This window comes from the organism of the source record quoted next, unplaced genomic scaffold, assembly GCF_019419815.1.
Source record: "Pyrus x bretschneideri cultivar Hongxiangsu unplaced genomic scaffold, Pyrus_bretschneideri_v1 Contig3, whole genome shotgun sequence".
Lineage (NCBI taxonomy): Eukaryota > Viridiplantae > Streptophyta > Magnoliopsida > Rosales > Rosaceae > Pyrus > Pyrus x bretschneideri.
In genome coordinates, this window is record NW_025999612.1 from 13,423,276 (window position 1) to 13,438,659 (window position 15,384).

A 15,384-nucleotide genomic window follows, 5' to 3' on the forward strand; every position below is an offset into this window, starting at 1 on the left:
AAAAGCTTCCTTATATATGAATACGACATATGCTTTGCAGGGAAGGATCTAAAGATCATGGATTTGTTAAGCTATGTTGCAAGTTTTCTTTCATTTTTCCATACGAAGTTATCATCAGATGTATAAAATTAGAGAGTTGAGGGATAAGTTGGCCCCAGCAAACCCCTAATCGTCAAACTTCAAGTAGGGCGTAGGGACCCAATAATTTGGCATCTTTTTCTTATCCATACCTTCTTAGAATTCCTCCCTAAACAAAGTTTGATCATATAGTGATAACTCAAGAAACAAACCATGTGAGTGGGGAAGACTTAATCTTTAAATCCAGAAAGAGAAGTCTGCCTGTGCAATTCCAATAGTCAAGGCATCAAATCCGAAAGATCAAAGTTCCCCCATTTCTTCTTTTATTAAAACAAACTAATGAGTGAGCAATTGTACACTGTAGCCTCCGATCACGTAACCGGTAAGCTTTGAGTTAGAAGTGGGATTGTCCTTGTCCCAATCACAGCTTCAACCCAAAACTATTCTCTCAATATAAAATAAATAAGTACAAATTGGTTTGGGCTTTAAAACCCTCAAGGTGCTGGGCTCAACTTCTAAACTCAAATGGGCTAGATTGATAAAATTTCATAGACTTAGGGTATGTTTGAAAATGCTTCTTTAAAATCATTTATAGTAAGAGCAGTTCCATCATGGTGTATGACCCGGTGGATTGGGGATGGAACAGGGCCAAATAGGCCAGGGGATAAGGTCCAGCATATGCCAGCTCGAGGGATAGGCCAGGCCCGAGTGACATGGCCGACAGGGATTGCCAGCCTGAGAGTCCAAAGGGAATGTGACGTGGGTTGACGTCAGGACGACGTCAGCCACAATATAAAATTAATAAAAATATTAAATATTAAAAAATTTTAGAAATTAATAAAAAATTAAAAAAAATGAAAACCCAGGCTTTGAACTCAACAACTCTCGCCGGAGTTCGTCACCGATGTTGATGATACACCCACAAACAAATGGTAGAGACAAAAACCCAAGGGTTTCAACTCGAAACACATCAAAAACCAGAGAATAACTCAAGCGATTGAAGTAGGGCAATAACTTCATCTGGGTTTGAGCAATGGAAGCTTGAAGCTCTCGGCTTCAATGATGGATCACTCAAATGGTGCTCTGATGATGCATGCAAGGATATGTTCGAGTTCCTCTCATCCAGGGGATTAAGATTTCAGAATTTGTTAGTTTGATTTGCTTCGGTTTCGAAGAAGAAGGATGAAAAGGAAAAGGAATGATATATGGATTGGAATATAAGCTTGTGCCTTGGCATCGGTCCATTTTGTGATTCATATGAGAGAGAGAGAGAGAGAGAGAGAGAGAGAGAGAGAGAGAGAGAAGGAATAGGAAAAGGAAGAGTCGGTCCATTTTGTGATTCATATGAGAGAGAGAGAGAGAGAGAGAAAGAAAGAGAGAGAGAGAGAGAGAGAGAGAGAGAGAGAGAGAGAGAGAGAGAGAAGGAATAGGAAAAGGAAGAGTGTTCTAGAAAAAAATTGAAAAGGAAAAGGAGTAGGAAAAAGGCAAAAGGAAAAAAATTAAAAATTATTTTGTATTATTTTATAAATAAAAAAAATACTATTATTGTCAATTGCCATGGTTATTTAGTGTAGATGTGGAGATGCAAAAGGCAGTTACTGTTCATTAAGAGCAGTTACTATTCACTGGGTGGATTAAATAGTGGATAGCCCTAGGGGGCCTTAGACATGGTGGAACTGCTCTAAAAGCGCTTCCAATATCAATTTAAGTGGAAATCAAATAAATGTATGCAAATAGATACAACTTTATTTGGGTTATTATAGAGGGATTAAGAGAGAGGGTGCGGCAAGCATAGAGAGATTTGAGAAAATGCTTAGGTGTGTTTTTTCACTCTGTTGTGCTTTATTTATAATAGTAGGGAAGGTAAATTCCTTACCTTAATATGATTACATTTTTTTTTGGGGGGGCGGGGTGTGTGTTTCTAACTTTAATCCTTGAAGAAGATTGAAATTTAAAATAAACTTGCTGTTAGATTACATATTGATTATAGTCCCTTGATGTGTCCTTAATTCAAAATAATTAATGTGTATTTTATTCAATGTCTCCCATTAAATATTTAGATTTATTAATATACACATGTTAATATATTTTTTTTACCAAACAAAAGTTTTATTAATTATTAATTTTATTTAACATTCTTCAAACTTGAACAACTCAATTAATGTACCCAAATATTAGTACCGAAATGTATTATATTGAATTAATGTATTTAAATGTTAGTACTGAAATGTATGTACCCAAATGTACGCACCAAAATGTATTATATTAAACTAATGTACTTAAATGTGTGTACCCAAATGTATGTACCAAAATGTATGCATCAAAATGTATTATATTGAATTAATGTACCTAAATGTTTGTATCGAAATGTATGTACTGAAATGTGTGTACATAAATGTATGCACCGAAATGTATTATAATGAATTTAATGTTCCTAAATGAAGAAGACAAAGTATATCAAAATATATTGTAAAATAAAAATTAGTTTATCTAAATGTTTACAACAAAATATATTACAATGAATTAAATGAAAATTATAATTATAATGAAACAAAATTAATACATTAAAATTAGGACGAGAAAGAGAAATAATTAAAACTTAAAAAAAATATAATTAATAAATAAGGTGATTAATGTATCAAGGGTCTAAAATTAGATTTTGATCTTACTCATGATTTTAGTCTAAAAGTCATCTTTGCCAAGGATTAAAATAAAGTTTCCTTTTTTTTTTTTTTTTTTTTTTTCTGAACAAATGATATTATCTACACTAAGGGAAAGGGTGGTGGGCTTAACCTCACAATGGACTAGCAATAATATGGTTCAAACTCGCATTTGACGAGAATCGAACCTAAGATCTCTAACTTACAAATGTAGAGGAATAACACTAGACCGTAATACTAAGTGTGGCAATAGGATTACATATTAAATAAGATATTATCTAAAAGATACAGTAGAATTCCATAAGGATTTTCTAGGATTTACACAATAACATTCCTAACATAATTATGACTGCAATGCTCCCCCTTGAATTTGTAAATACTCAAGTAAATTGAGTATTAGGTCTTCAACGATGAAATAAGTTCAGATGATGAAGTTGTCAACACATTGAGCGAATGTGAATTTCAAATCAACGGACTAATGCATAAAAAGATAAACATCATAAAACCTCACTATGATAAAATCCAACGTGGGATAAAAAGAACCTATACTCTAAGGAAAAACGTGAGAAGTTGCATTAAGTCAAAACTATACGTTTTTTTGGACATAAGCAGCAAGCTCATGGGGTATGACCAGCTCAGGATGGGTGCCTCGTTAAAACATAGTCATGTAGCAAAAACACAGTGGGAAAAATGCTCCTAATTGTAGGCACAAAGAATACATTAAGATTAAGGGAGTATACTTCTGGATACTTTCTCTGAGTTTGACAAAACTTCCAAATGAAAACTACAAGCATCGCATATGAATAGTTATGCATACCAATTCCTCAGACAAGCTCCTCGAAGGTAGATTTTGACATTGACGTCGTGAAGAGGTCGACAAGAGATTGTCTGAGATTGGTTTGCTTGACTTCAATCTCTTGATGCTTTGCTTATTATGTATTGTAGATGCATTATATCTTGGTGTTCGTTAATGATCATGCCTTGGTCTGGTTGATACATATGCGGTATAGTCTTCATGGATCGTCGTTGGGACTCAATAATGGATGAAAACAACAAGTACTTTGAATATGCTTAACAAGAGCTCTCAACCATGTCTCACGTGTGACGTAGTGAAGTGAGGTGAGTCTTGGAATGATTTGGAGATTTCGCAACTAAGGTCTATATTGTGTACATCCAAGATTTTGCGGTATCCCTAATGGTAACAACATAAACATTTGGAGATGTGCCTTGTGTGGGTTTGATAAGTAACATGTGGTAGCATAACAAACAAGGCAAGCATTATTCCGAAGATCAGGGGCTCGGATCCGCTCAGGATGCCTAGGGATAAGCCCAAATCCGTAGTACCTTCAGGGATAACAGAAAAATGTCTTTAATACCAATCTATTGGCTATGTGTAGGCACAATGCTGCATCTTTACTAGGGGTGGTTCGGTATGGGATACCATACCGAAACTAGTATCCCGAATCCCAAATAGAAATTTTTCGGGACGGGAATTTGAAGACCAATCCCAAACCAAATTTTCGGGAATCCCAAATTTCGGGAATCCCGAAATATTTTCGGGATTTTGGGACAAATCGGGAATCCCAAATTGAAATATGAAATTATGAATTGTTCTTCAAATATATAATTCAAGAACACATTCATGAACTAGGAATTTCATTTCATTCACACTACCATTTAATTGAACACTGGCATGCTTGACTCTTTTTATCATAGTCAAAATTCAAATTAATTAAACCCTTTTTGCAATCTGTTGAGAGACAAAAGAATCAAGCCTTCTGAAATCATCAGCCATGGCAGCAGAAATAATAAAATCCACATGAATATCAAACAGAACATGAAAAATATGCAAGGTGTAGGGCATTCTAGGTTGCTGAGCATGAATTAGAAACTACTAGCATCAATTATAAAAGAATAATATATATATATATGTATAAATATATATAATAATTAATATTATATATTTTCGGTTTGGTATGGGATTCCCGAAATATCGAGAAGCCAATCCCGAATCCCATACCGAAATTTTGGGATTGGTTCGGGATAGCATCTCGAAAATTTCGGGAATTTCGGTTTGGGAAATTTTTGGTTTGGGATCAGGATTTTTTCGGTTCGGTTCGGGATTTTCGGGAATTTTTTCCACCCCTAATCTTTACCAATAGATGAACAACAAATAAGATGTCTTGTCTAAAGTAATGAGCTAAATTCAACAAAGCGCAGTGGAAATCAAACAGATCACCATTGATAATGAACCCCCAAATCGGCTTAAGAAACCATAGAGCTGATAAGTTGCAAGAGTTTTATTTAACTTGTTCAGTGGATCCGGCTTCAAATACAAAAAAGTATATCTCATTTAATTAAGATTGCTGGGAGATTAATAAATATTAAGTTGTTATTATCCCAAGTATCCTCTGTTGGAGGTTTGAGTGGTGGAAGAAAGCACTGAAACGACAGCCATACAAACGGCTCCGACCAACAAAATTCCGGTAGCAATACATGCCTTGTTAAAGAAGCAATTATTCTTGGACTGTGCTTCATCCAATTTCGAGTCTGGAAAGCCGGCCAGCCAGTGCTGCCAGTACTGGAAATATATATGAACTTGAGGAATTCTTTTGAAACCAAGTCCCACACGAAAACCAGCTCCCACACCCGAAGCTAGAACCAAGCTCACCAACTGCATGCAGACGTACGTATTTCCAAGTCAATCCCATGCAAATTTTTTTTTAAAAAAAAAAATCAATAATTAATTACTGGTGAATTAAGGTTTTCTTGTTACAACTTGTGATATTCTAAACTACTTTAATTGACATGAGATAATTCAAAAGCTAACCCATGTCTAAGAAAAATGAAATAAGGATGGATAGGGAGTCCGGACCTTGTCACCGTAGAAATCAAACTCTGGCATGCATTCGTTGCGTATCATCCTCTTTTCGGTTAAGGCATAGTATATACCGAAAGGTATCTGAAACAGCGTGTATGCTGCTCCAACTACTGCTGCGGAGAGCATAAAGGTGCAGTCACCATTTTCACTCTTATATATCAAGACATTAACTCTGGAAATACAAAGTTATGTACAAAAGAAAAGAAAAGGATTTGAGAATTTAATTTGTTTGGGAAAGAAAAGATACATTATGATCACTATTAATGAAACAAAATTTAGTCCTAGACCGTGAGTTGGTGAAATTAATAGTCAACCTCTCACACGTATGTTGTGCATATTTCTTATTAATTCCATGTCGTTTATCTCTAGGTTTTGTTCAGGAATTGGTCCAAAAAAGCCTTATTACTTTCTTTATCTCAATTTCAACTAATTTGCGGATTTATGACATTTTTTTATGTAAGGTCAATTGAAGAAGAAAGCTAAGAGGCTGAAGATTGATGTGTCCAACTTTAATAATTTTTCATGGAGTCACTCATTCCAATTTTGCAAGTTAATCCTGCAAAGTTGTATTTCCGCCAAAATTGCGTAGCTATGAGAGGATGACTATTCGAAGGCTTTTCCAATTTTTTTAAGTGACGTGCCATATATGTCTAGAAGCCGTCGGTCAACCCGTGGTTCGAACAATTAAGCGAGGTCCTAATCAAGAGCCGGGATGACATGTTGATCGCCTCCAAGCTGTGGTTTACTGATATGCTCATCCTGATGGTGTGCCCCCAGCCCTCAAAACCACACTCCAGTAAGTAATCTATCTACACACACACACACACACACACACACACACACGTGTATATAGGCCACATCTCATGCTTTTGGTTAGATTGGATAATTTACTAGTTTAAAAATCCGTTGACAGAAAAAACTGAGGCTAATTAAATTTCTAAATTTTTTATTCAAGTTGAAGGTACATAGATTAATCGGAAGAGATGTGTTACCTTCACAATTAATCAAAAACAAAATTTAAAAGTTGACATTTGTTTCTTACTTCAACATACTGTAAATCTAGCGAAATCAAAACCAAAATTCAATCGTAGGCAGTGACCGTGGCTAAAAAGTTATAAATATTGGTGTAATTTGGTTAATAGGATGTTAACTAGTGGTATTTTTCTTTTCATTGTTGGAAGATGTCTCAAATTCGATTTTCGTATCTATCTGAATTTTGAGTTCACATGAATTCTCTACATATGAAGGAAGCTGGGGCTGAAGTGTGGATCAGTGAATCTATGCCTGATTCCTTGGCCCGTGAGGCTGAACCAAGGAACCCTTCAGGTAACGGGGACACGGCCGGCCATGGAAGAATGTTCCAGGTTAGGCTTAGCCACGTCTATGGGCGTTTGCAATTTTGGCACCAAGCTTTCTCAAATCCTACACAACGCCGCCGTCCCCCAGCGGTTAACCAGGTCGAAATGAACCCGCCGTGGCGGCAACGAAAACTGCGAGACTTCAGTAATGAGAGGAATTCATGTGACTGGATGACCCTCCCTTGGCAGTTTACAGAGCTCCTCAGGCTAACAATGCCGGGATAGATTATACCGTTTCTCGACAACCTCGCTGCTGCCAAAGGGAAGACTGCCGCAGGTAGTACTTGTTTCGGATTTTTTCAGTTAATTAGTTGAAATACAGAAATTAAGACAGATTAACTTGATTGTGTTCATGCAAATTACACTGAAATCCATCGCCCAGCAAGGAGCAAGTGTGATACCGACGAGTTTCAACATGGTGAGGATGCAGCAGAACCTTGACATATTTGTTTGGGAATTAAATGAGGATGAAACGAACAAGAACAGGCAAATTCCCCAGCGCAGGCTGTATTCCGGGGAGTTCTTTGTTTCTGAAGCCAGACCTTACAAGTAACTCGACCAACTCTGGGATGACGACCCCTTAGTTCCATGCTACCCGAAACTAACTTCATTTCAAGTTCCATGCATTATGATCTATATGCATCTTATGCCTTCTTCTTCTAAGATTAATTCTCAATGTTAAAAGGCACGCATAAACTCCCACGAAGTCGATAATCTTTTCAGCTTTCACAGTTAGGTATGAAACAGTGAGAATTTAATAACAGAATCGGACTGTGGGAGGTGCTCTATATGTACAGTGTAATTAATCTTGAACGCAAATCTCTTGTTAACGTGCGTGATGAAAGGCCATCCACATTTACCTTCAGTGTGAATGCTGCTTGGGATCCATTTCAAGCTCTGGAACGATTTGATAGATGCATCTTCTCAAAACAGAAAGCTTTTCAATAATCAGGCGGTAGCCTATATGTGCGAGTGATACGGATCTGAAGCAAAAGCAATAAAACTATAATCAGAACAAAATGAATAATACTCCTCACGATTAAGTCTCATAGGAAAGACCAGTGTTTAATGTGTTAAACCTGAAGGCGAAAAAACACAAGAAAACTAGAAAACATCAGTACCTGCGCAAAAGCATAAATAGCTCGCAAGATTCTTGCATAATCAGTCCCGAGCATTTGAATAACAACATCTGCCAAAAATGTTCCCCAAAGCCTGCATAAAATTGCAACAGAAATAAACTTGGCATGATTGGCTTAATCATCAAAATTTGAAGCAACATTTTACTTGTATCATCAAAATCTATGCTCTCAGAGGACTTTCCAACCAAGCAGACAATGAAGCCAATGAAACTTTGGAAGGTACATTTTCAGTTACAGGCCTACAGGCTACAGCCTCAAAGCTCTTCCAATGTGAGAAATAAATCCAACAAAAACCAATTAAAAAAGGGCAGTGATTAGTCGCATTCTCTGTATGATACTCATCTCAATAGGTGCAGTCTAACCTACAACTTATTCTCAATGAATTGAGTCAGTAACACAAGCCGTTTTAACCAAAAATAACTCTTGGTTACTGAGAAGTGACTATCTTTTATGCTGGCATCAGCTGCACCTACCTAAACTCTCCTCCTTATTCTATCTTCTTAAAAATTTGAAATACTTTAAACACACGGAAAATGATACTTACACATACACATTTGTGTGCGTGTGCCTGCGCACCCATGAGTGGGAGGGTGTGTGTGAAATAAAGTCGCAAATGAACCAAACAAGCAAACATAGGGAAGCTTGAAATAATAATGTTTAGAAAGTAAAGGAAAAGTCAATACACTGGGCCAAGCAAAGCCATCATGCTTCTTAAACCAATATATCTTGATGCAGCACCTGCAAAACCCTGTCAAAATGACAAATATTAGAAATCCAGAAAGCCAGAAATGAGAGGATGGGGGACGGGAGGGACATGAAACAATATTTGAACCACAACAACGAAAGGGGTTTCCTTGATATCAGCAAGTGCTACAAAGCTACAACTAATTCAGAGCTTTGTCGAAATAATACTAAGACCTACACAAATAAAAAAGCCACTAGCTCAAACAATAGTTTTTCTACATACATATAAAAATTCCCCTATCACATAAAGAAGTCATAAAAAACAGTGGCAACAAATTGAATCTTCTGCAGAATATAATTACCTGTTTTGCCGCAAGAAAGGCTGCTCTGGACTCGAGATTCATAGCAGCTAATTGTCCACCCTGAAAATTAAAAAAAGTACGGAATTACATTTCAAAAATAAAGGGTGACTAGATAAACAATAGAAAAGTCATTACCATCACAAAGAGAAACACTAAGTATGATAATGAAAGAAAAACTAGCATAAAGCTAGAAAGAGTTAAACAGACACGGATATGAGAGATCAGATGACATGAAAGCAAGGAAAAAACCTTGAAAAATATCGGACACAGGAGGAACACAGTAATGTACACCCATACGACAGGTGACCAAACAATTTACTCACTTATGGTTCCTTTATAGCTGTGAAGTCAAAGATGTACCTTTCTAACAAAATCCCTTTTTAGCTGATAGTTGGCAGCTTCTAGGAAAACCTTTCCAGATAACTTTCTAGCTAACTACCACAAAGAAAAAATAATTAAAGGTATACAAAGAAGAAATGAAATAATCAGTTTGGCTTTATTCTTACTTACCAACTGATAAATCTTCGCCAAAGTAAAGATACCACCACCCTTCAGAAAAAATCATAAATCAACAAAATTAAAAAACATGAACTCAAGTTGGACAGAATTGATTGTGCATAAATTCTTTGTAGTTAAGCTACATTACCTTCAAAAACATTGATCGGAGCTCTGCTGCCCCAACTTTTAACGCACTAAGGGCCTGTACCTTCCATTGACTGAGTCCAAGTTGAAGACTTTGTTGACCATCAGACAGTTCAGGGAACTCCAACAAGCCCTCGAAATTTCCTGATTCTTCACTACATGAAGGAAGTGAAGCATTTTAAGTCATTACAACACACACTTAAAATAAAAGAAAGTGAACCCTTTTCTATAATACAATGATCCACCAAAACATTAAGTTGCCAAAATCAAATAGCACTGACAAACTATCAACTCATCAATGTATGTACCAACTCGTTCAAGATATAGTCTCTTCTATGCTTTGCTTTCTACCCTTCCTTACACGTTCACCACACAAATTTTCGTCTATTCACTTTCATACCTAAAGGTAGTGTTCTTTCAATCCCTCCTTCCTTTTGTACAAGTACAGAGAGATCAAAAAGTAAAGTCATTTCTACTTCAGAAACTAATAAACAACGAGGTCTAAATACTAGAGAAATATATAACTACATATAGAAAACATGCCTTGAATAGTCTCGCAACAGATGAAGAAAAATCTCTGCTTCAAGGTCTTCAGTTGACAATTTGCTTGAGCAAGGAACGTTTAACTCTTTTCGCACTGCAAGCAAGACATTCCTATATGATGGCCTCCAACCCCTACCAAGAATTCCACACACGCCAATTTGATAATCAAGATGAAACTCGCCGACAATTATGTCACTAGCAGTTAGTTTAATAAAGAAATACACAGAGTTGAAACAACTTTGCATTGCCAGGATCCTTCACATACAATTCAGTGGCAAGTCAACCTCTAAAACTTGAGTAACATTGCCGCCAAACAAGTTAACTAATGAGGTGAATTTTAAATTAGATGAGTTGAGGAAAACCTTATCGTAGACCGTGCATCGGCTGCAAGGAATAAGAATCGAGACTCCAATACTGCTAAAAACTCCTCTCGTTCATCGAGATCCTCTTCAACCATTGAATGGTCGACATTGGTTCTACTCATTATAGACTTCAGCAAAGGGCTGAAGTAGCTGGACATTGACTCCATCCAAAGATTAAAAAACGAAGTCATCACACTACGAAATTTGAATGCATCTCAAGTTTGATTGACAATTGACACTACCCCTTTGCTGAAAAAACGAAAGAGTGTAAAATGCAAGACACGGTTTTTCTTTTCTTGTCCAAAGTTCCACACTATTGAAACAGAAAGTATCGATTTTGAAGTTACCTAGGGCCAAAAAGGATTCTTTCAAGCTCATATAACTCGGAATCGGTGGCGAGTTCAAGCACAGAACGGAGTTCAGGATCAAATGTACCTGAAAATTTAACAGAAACCCAATTTCGGATACGAAATTCTAAAATTCGAAACAATCCACAAATCTAAACCCAAAAGCAATAAACCAAAGTGTACCATGCCCTCTTCCTGAAATTGCAGCACGAGCACAACCCACGAGCCTCACACCAGTTGCAGACCACCGTGAGCTGCTTATCTGTTAATTACGATTGCAATTGTTAATAAAGGCAACAAATTTATTAACTGGGTTATGATAATAGAAGAAGAAGGCCTACTGGGTAAGTGAGTTTAGCGGCGGCGGCGGTGATTGGGGGAGCAAAGGGGAGGTGGAGCGCCAGAGCTGATGAGGCAGTGGACATATCTCACCGCACTCCGTTGCTGCAAAGCGGCTGCTGAGAGAGTGAAAGTGCTATCACAGATGTAGAATTCCGGGCTTCATTCGTTTCAAGTGTTCGCTTTTCGAGTTGTGGGAATTGCAGAGATTGTACGATGCTCAACTGAATACCTTTTTCTAACTACCACCATCGACTCATATTCCAGGCCTTTCTTTTATCTTTTATCCTCATTTTTCTGTTAATTTTTATATGTTTACTGGAGGACTAAAAGCGGACCGACCCGGTTCAATTGGGAAAGGTATATGTACGATTTCGATTTCGGTTTCGGAGTTTTGAACATCTACCCCTACGCGAATTCGAATCTCCTACCCGCAGTTTAGTTTAGATTAAATTAATTTAGCATATATCGTCGCTTATTTCAAAATAGTGATCGTTAAAGTCTAGTCTACAACTGAACCAGAATTGATTTTCACAACTGTTTAGATCTTTATTTTTTAAATTTAACTAATTATTCTCGTATTATGCAATGATCCGTAATATTAATTTATTTTGAAGATCTTGGACGTTTCCCCGGTCAAAAGCAAACTCCACAAGTTCCATGTAACTTCTTTATAGAAGGGAGAGAGAGGGAGAGAGAGTAACTGGGTATATGAGGAGAGAATATATTTAAAGAATGTATTGCAAAAGAAACAAATGTAGTGATACAAACTTGTCACTGTGAATATAGTCGCCCAAATTGTGATCTAACATATTGCTCCGGATGCATACATATCTCATGACTACAGCTTTAGTACACGAGGCACTTACAAAACCAATTTGACCAAACTTCTCTACAAAGGTGCCTGTGAGTCGACAAACACAAGAAGCCATGTCCGATGATTCTTGGGGAACAGGCTACTATTCACACTTGATGGACCGGTATATGTGACGGACAAAAAGCAAAGCTGCACGGAAGCCTACAGTCCCAAGCATGAGGAAGAAACCGTAGCAGATGCATGCCATGTAACCAAAGAAGAACGACGTTTGCATGAATCCTGACATATCCGAGCGTGCGTAGTAGTAATACAAACAATACGCATAGATAAATAGTCCAGTAGACCCACCACAGAGGAAAGACCTGTAACGAAACCAACAATACATCAGTCGCGGTATATATTACATCTTCTGAAGTTAAAACTGGCTTACAAATTGACATAAATGTAACATTTTCAAATTAAACTTAATCAGATAATATGGAACACATAATACTAGGACCACACTAATGATCAACCAATGCACTGCGGACACTAAAATTAATTAAAAAAAAACACACATGAAGACTACCGAAATAAAGGAGAGCCGGTAACAGCAAACATATGACTTTAATTTTTTTGTTCTTTGGAACGCATACACAAGAATAAAAAGCATAGTAACTTGCATACCCTAACCAAATTAGAATGCACCGATAATAAGCTACTTACCTCCACCACCACTCATGGTCCTCGGCAGCAAGTTGGAAATATGTCAATGCCACAGTAATGAAAGCAGTAACGATCAGAAGAATGATAAACACAATAAACAAGATGCTGTAAATGGTGTAAATCCTGTGACCCCATACACTGGCAAATATGTAGTACAGTTCAATGTATATAGCACTGAAAGGCAGAAAACCGGCCATTGCCATTTGAGGGATTGTTGCCCGGTACCAAGGTAAAGGTGGAATCTCTCTGGGATATTTAGTGGTGCGAACAGGGGCTTGGAACTCAGCTTTGCTGTTCTTCCCAGCAATCCCACCTAACACCAGTAAAGGTGATGTTACAAGTGTCCATATCAGAACTATAACCACAATTGTGCCGAATGGAAGGGCAGCGGTGGCCGTATAAGCAATTGCAACAGTATTCAAAAAGCAGAATGTGAGGAAGAGAGGTCCACAGAAGAGGCAACCCGTCAACAATAGATTCCTAACCTGTCATAACAGAAAGTTTGAACCTTTAATTATTAAAGCATCAACTTCAATCAATAATACCAAATCCATAGCAGGGATAATTTATCAGTACATACCCAGTTTGATCCCTCTAGCTGACAATAAAATGACGTAGCAGTATAGCCTGCAATTCCTGAAGTGAGTGCATAAATGACAACCAGAGCAGTAAATAAAGCCCCTCGGTTGTATGGATAAAACACACCAACAAGTGCGAGTATGAAAATGAACACCGTACTGCATGGAATGGAAAAAACATGAGAAGCTTTGTAAACTGAGAGGTGGTGGTGCTACACCTATAGCTGGATAAATGAGCACTTACAGAGTAAATAGTTGGGTTCCTGAACCTAGAGCTGCTGCAAACAAGGACTTGTATTTGGGGAACCGAAATACATCTCCGTGGATGTATTTCCATCCCGTCTCTTCCTGGTCTTCAGCTGCTTCTTCATCATGGGCATATCTTTTATACGGAAAAAGAAACGTAAATGTAAGAACGGGTGAACCGGCACACATAAAACAGGGACAAAAGGATTACTTAATATACTTACTTGACAAAATCATTCTTAAGCACTCGCATGAGAATTGTAGCAAGAAACCCAGTCAAGAGGAGAACTGTCACGCATGAATTTATAATTGAGAACCAGTGGATCTCCAAATGATGAGGCAAGGATGAGGACTGAGAATACTTATCCATCCTCTTATCGAAAGGAGTGGTTGTTTCCTTCCACTCCACAGTATACATGAATTCAACATCAACTTCTTTATCCTCTGTAAGGTCAACCAGTGCATTTGGATCTGTTCGAACATTGACTTCAATCACGCGGTCCTTGTTATAATAGAGATCAAAATGAATGTGCTTATAAAGGTAGGTCTTGTACTCGCTCGGGTCTTTGCCTTCCTTGTCAACCTTCCCTATGAAACCCCAAATGGGCAAGTCGTCATAATACATCTGGAAGTAATAGTCCTTGTTGACAGCAGATCTGAACCTGGCTACTTCTTCCTTTGTGAGTGTTTTCTTGCAAGCTACTTCGGTATCTTTATGCCTTAGGAACTCAAGTTTGTAAGGGGCACTGACTAAACGATCCCCGTTCAATACTTCACCAAGAGCTTCCCTTTTCTCTTTCACCGCATCTGCAATTAGTTAAATTCAATTCGTCGGAGAACATGAACACGTATTGTGAAGGAAGTAAATATGAAAGAAACGAATCGATTTGATACAAACCTGGTGAGCAGAATGGGAGATCAAAGTATCGGTACGTTTCACTGGAAGCACCCAAAAAAAAACAAAAAGAACAAAAATTTAGACCATCAGGAACACCAAATTTCCACCACAATCAAACTAACATACAATTTATTATCTAGTTGAGCAAAAACAGAGTTAAGATTCGAAGAACAATACACATGCAATTTCGACGAAAACGAAAACACAGGTTGACTAAAGAACTTGATGGCAAATGACTAAGAACCCAAATCAAATCTTTCAAAAACAGATCAAGCTCTGATATTTACACATAGCCAATGAAAATTCAATTTCCAAATCACAATGTCTAGCTTATACCAGCTGAACCAGAACTTGTAAATCATGCAAATTTTCTCAGTAACCAAACAAATGGGTGGGAATAAACTCAGATCCATAACAATTAACAGTGAAATGAACAAACCCAGAAGCTGAATTGAGCTAAGAAAGCATGGAACTTTGAGATCGAGCAGGGTGGTGTTGGGGTTTTACCTGGGGTTATGAAACGGGCCGACCTTGTTGGCATACAGAGGGACAAAATCTCCTTCCTTGTACCGATGATCCGACCCGTCGGACCTGACTAGATCCGCACCGGACAGAATTAGCAAGGCAATGATGCAGTGTACTCCCACCGCCATGGTCTTCCCCATTCTCTCTCTCTCTAATCTCTGCAGAGATAAGACAACCACGTTCAGTATATATATTTGATTTGATTTCCTAGGTCTGGTTT

At 37.6% G+C, this 15,384-nt stretch overlaps 2 protein-coding genes across 3 annotated transcripts; both read right to left on the bottom strand.

The window, feature by feature from the left end:
- Positions 1-7,284: 7,284 nt before the first annotated feature.
- LOC103946885 lies at positions 7,285-11,681 on the bottom strand. Of its 2 annotated transcripts, XM_009357701.3 has the most exons (12): positions 11,398-11,681; positions 11,240-11,318; positions 11,057-11,144; positions 10,710-10,859; positions 10,348-10,479; positions 9,809-9,959; positions 9,673-9,711; positions 9,523-9,597; positions 9,163-9,222; positions 8,800-8,864; positions 8,099-8,189; positions 7,285-7,960 (listed from the first exon to the last, which is right to left on the bottom strand). In XM_009357701.3, exons 1-12 carry the CDS (start codon positions 11,479-11,481, stop codon positions 7,919-7,921), a joined length of 1,056 nt encoding a protein of 351 aa, XP_009355976.2. In that variant the 5' UTR covers positions 11,482-11,681; the 3' UTR covers positions 7,285-7,918. The 2 variants fall into 2 exon arrangements, with proteins under 2 accessions (XP_009355976.2, XP_048445975.1); XM_048590018.1 differs by lacking the exons at positions 11,240-11,318; positions 11,398-11,681 and having other exon boundaries at positions 10,710-10,958.
- Positions 11,682-12,105: 424 nt separating this feature from the next.
- Positions 12,106-15,346, bottom strand: LOC103946884 (transmembrane 9 superfamily member 3). Its single transcript, XM_009357700.3, has 7 exons — positions 15,147-15,346; positions 14,640-14,680; positions 13,966-14,548; positions 13,740-13,877; positions 13,498-13,654; positions 12,918-13,402; positions 12,106-12,574 (listed from the first exon to the last, which is right to left on the bottom strand). Exons 1-7 carry the CDS (start codon positions 15,302-15,304, stop codon positions 12,355-12,357), a joined length of 1,782 nt encoding a protein of 593 aa, XP_009355975.1. The 5' UTR covers positions 15,305-15,346; the 3' UTR covers positions 12,106-12,354.
- Between the last annotated feature and the right edge of the window lie 38 nt (positions 15,347-15,384).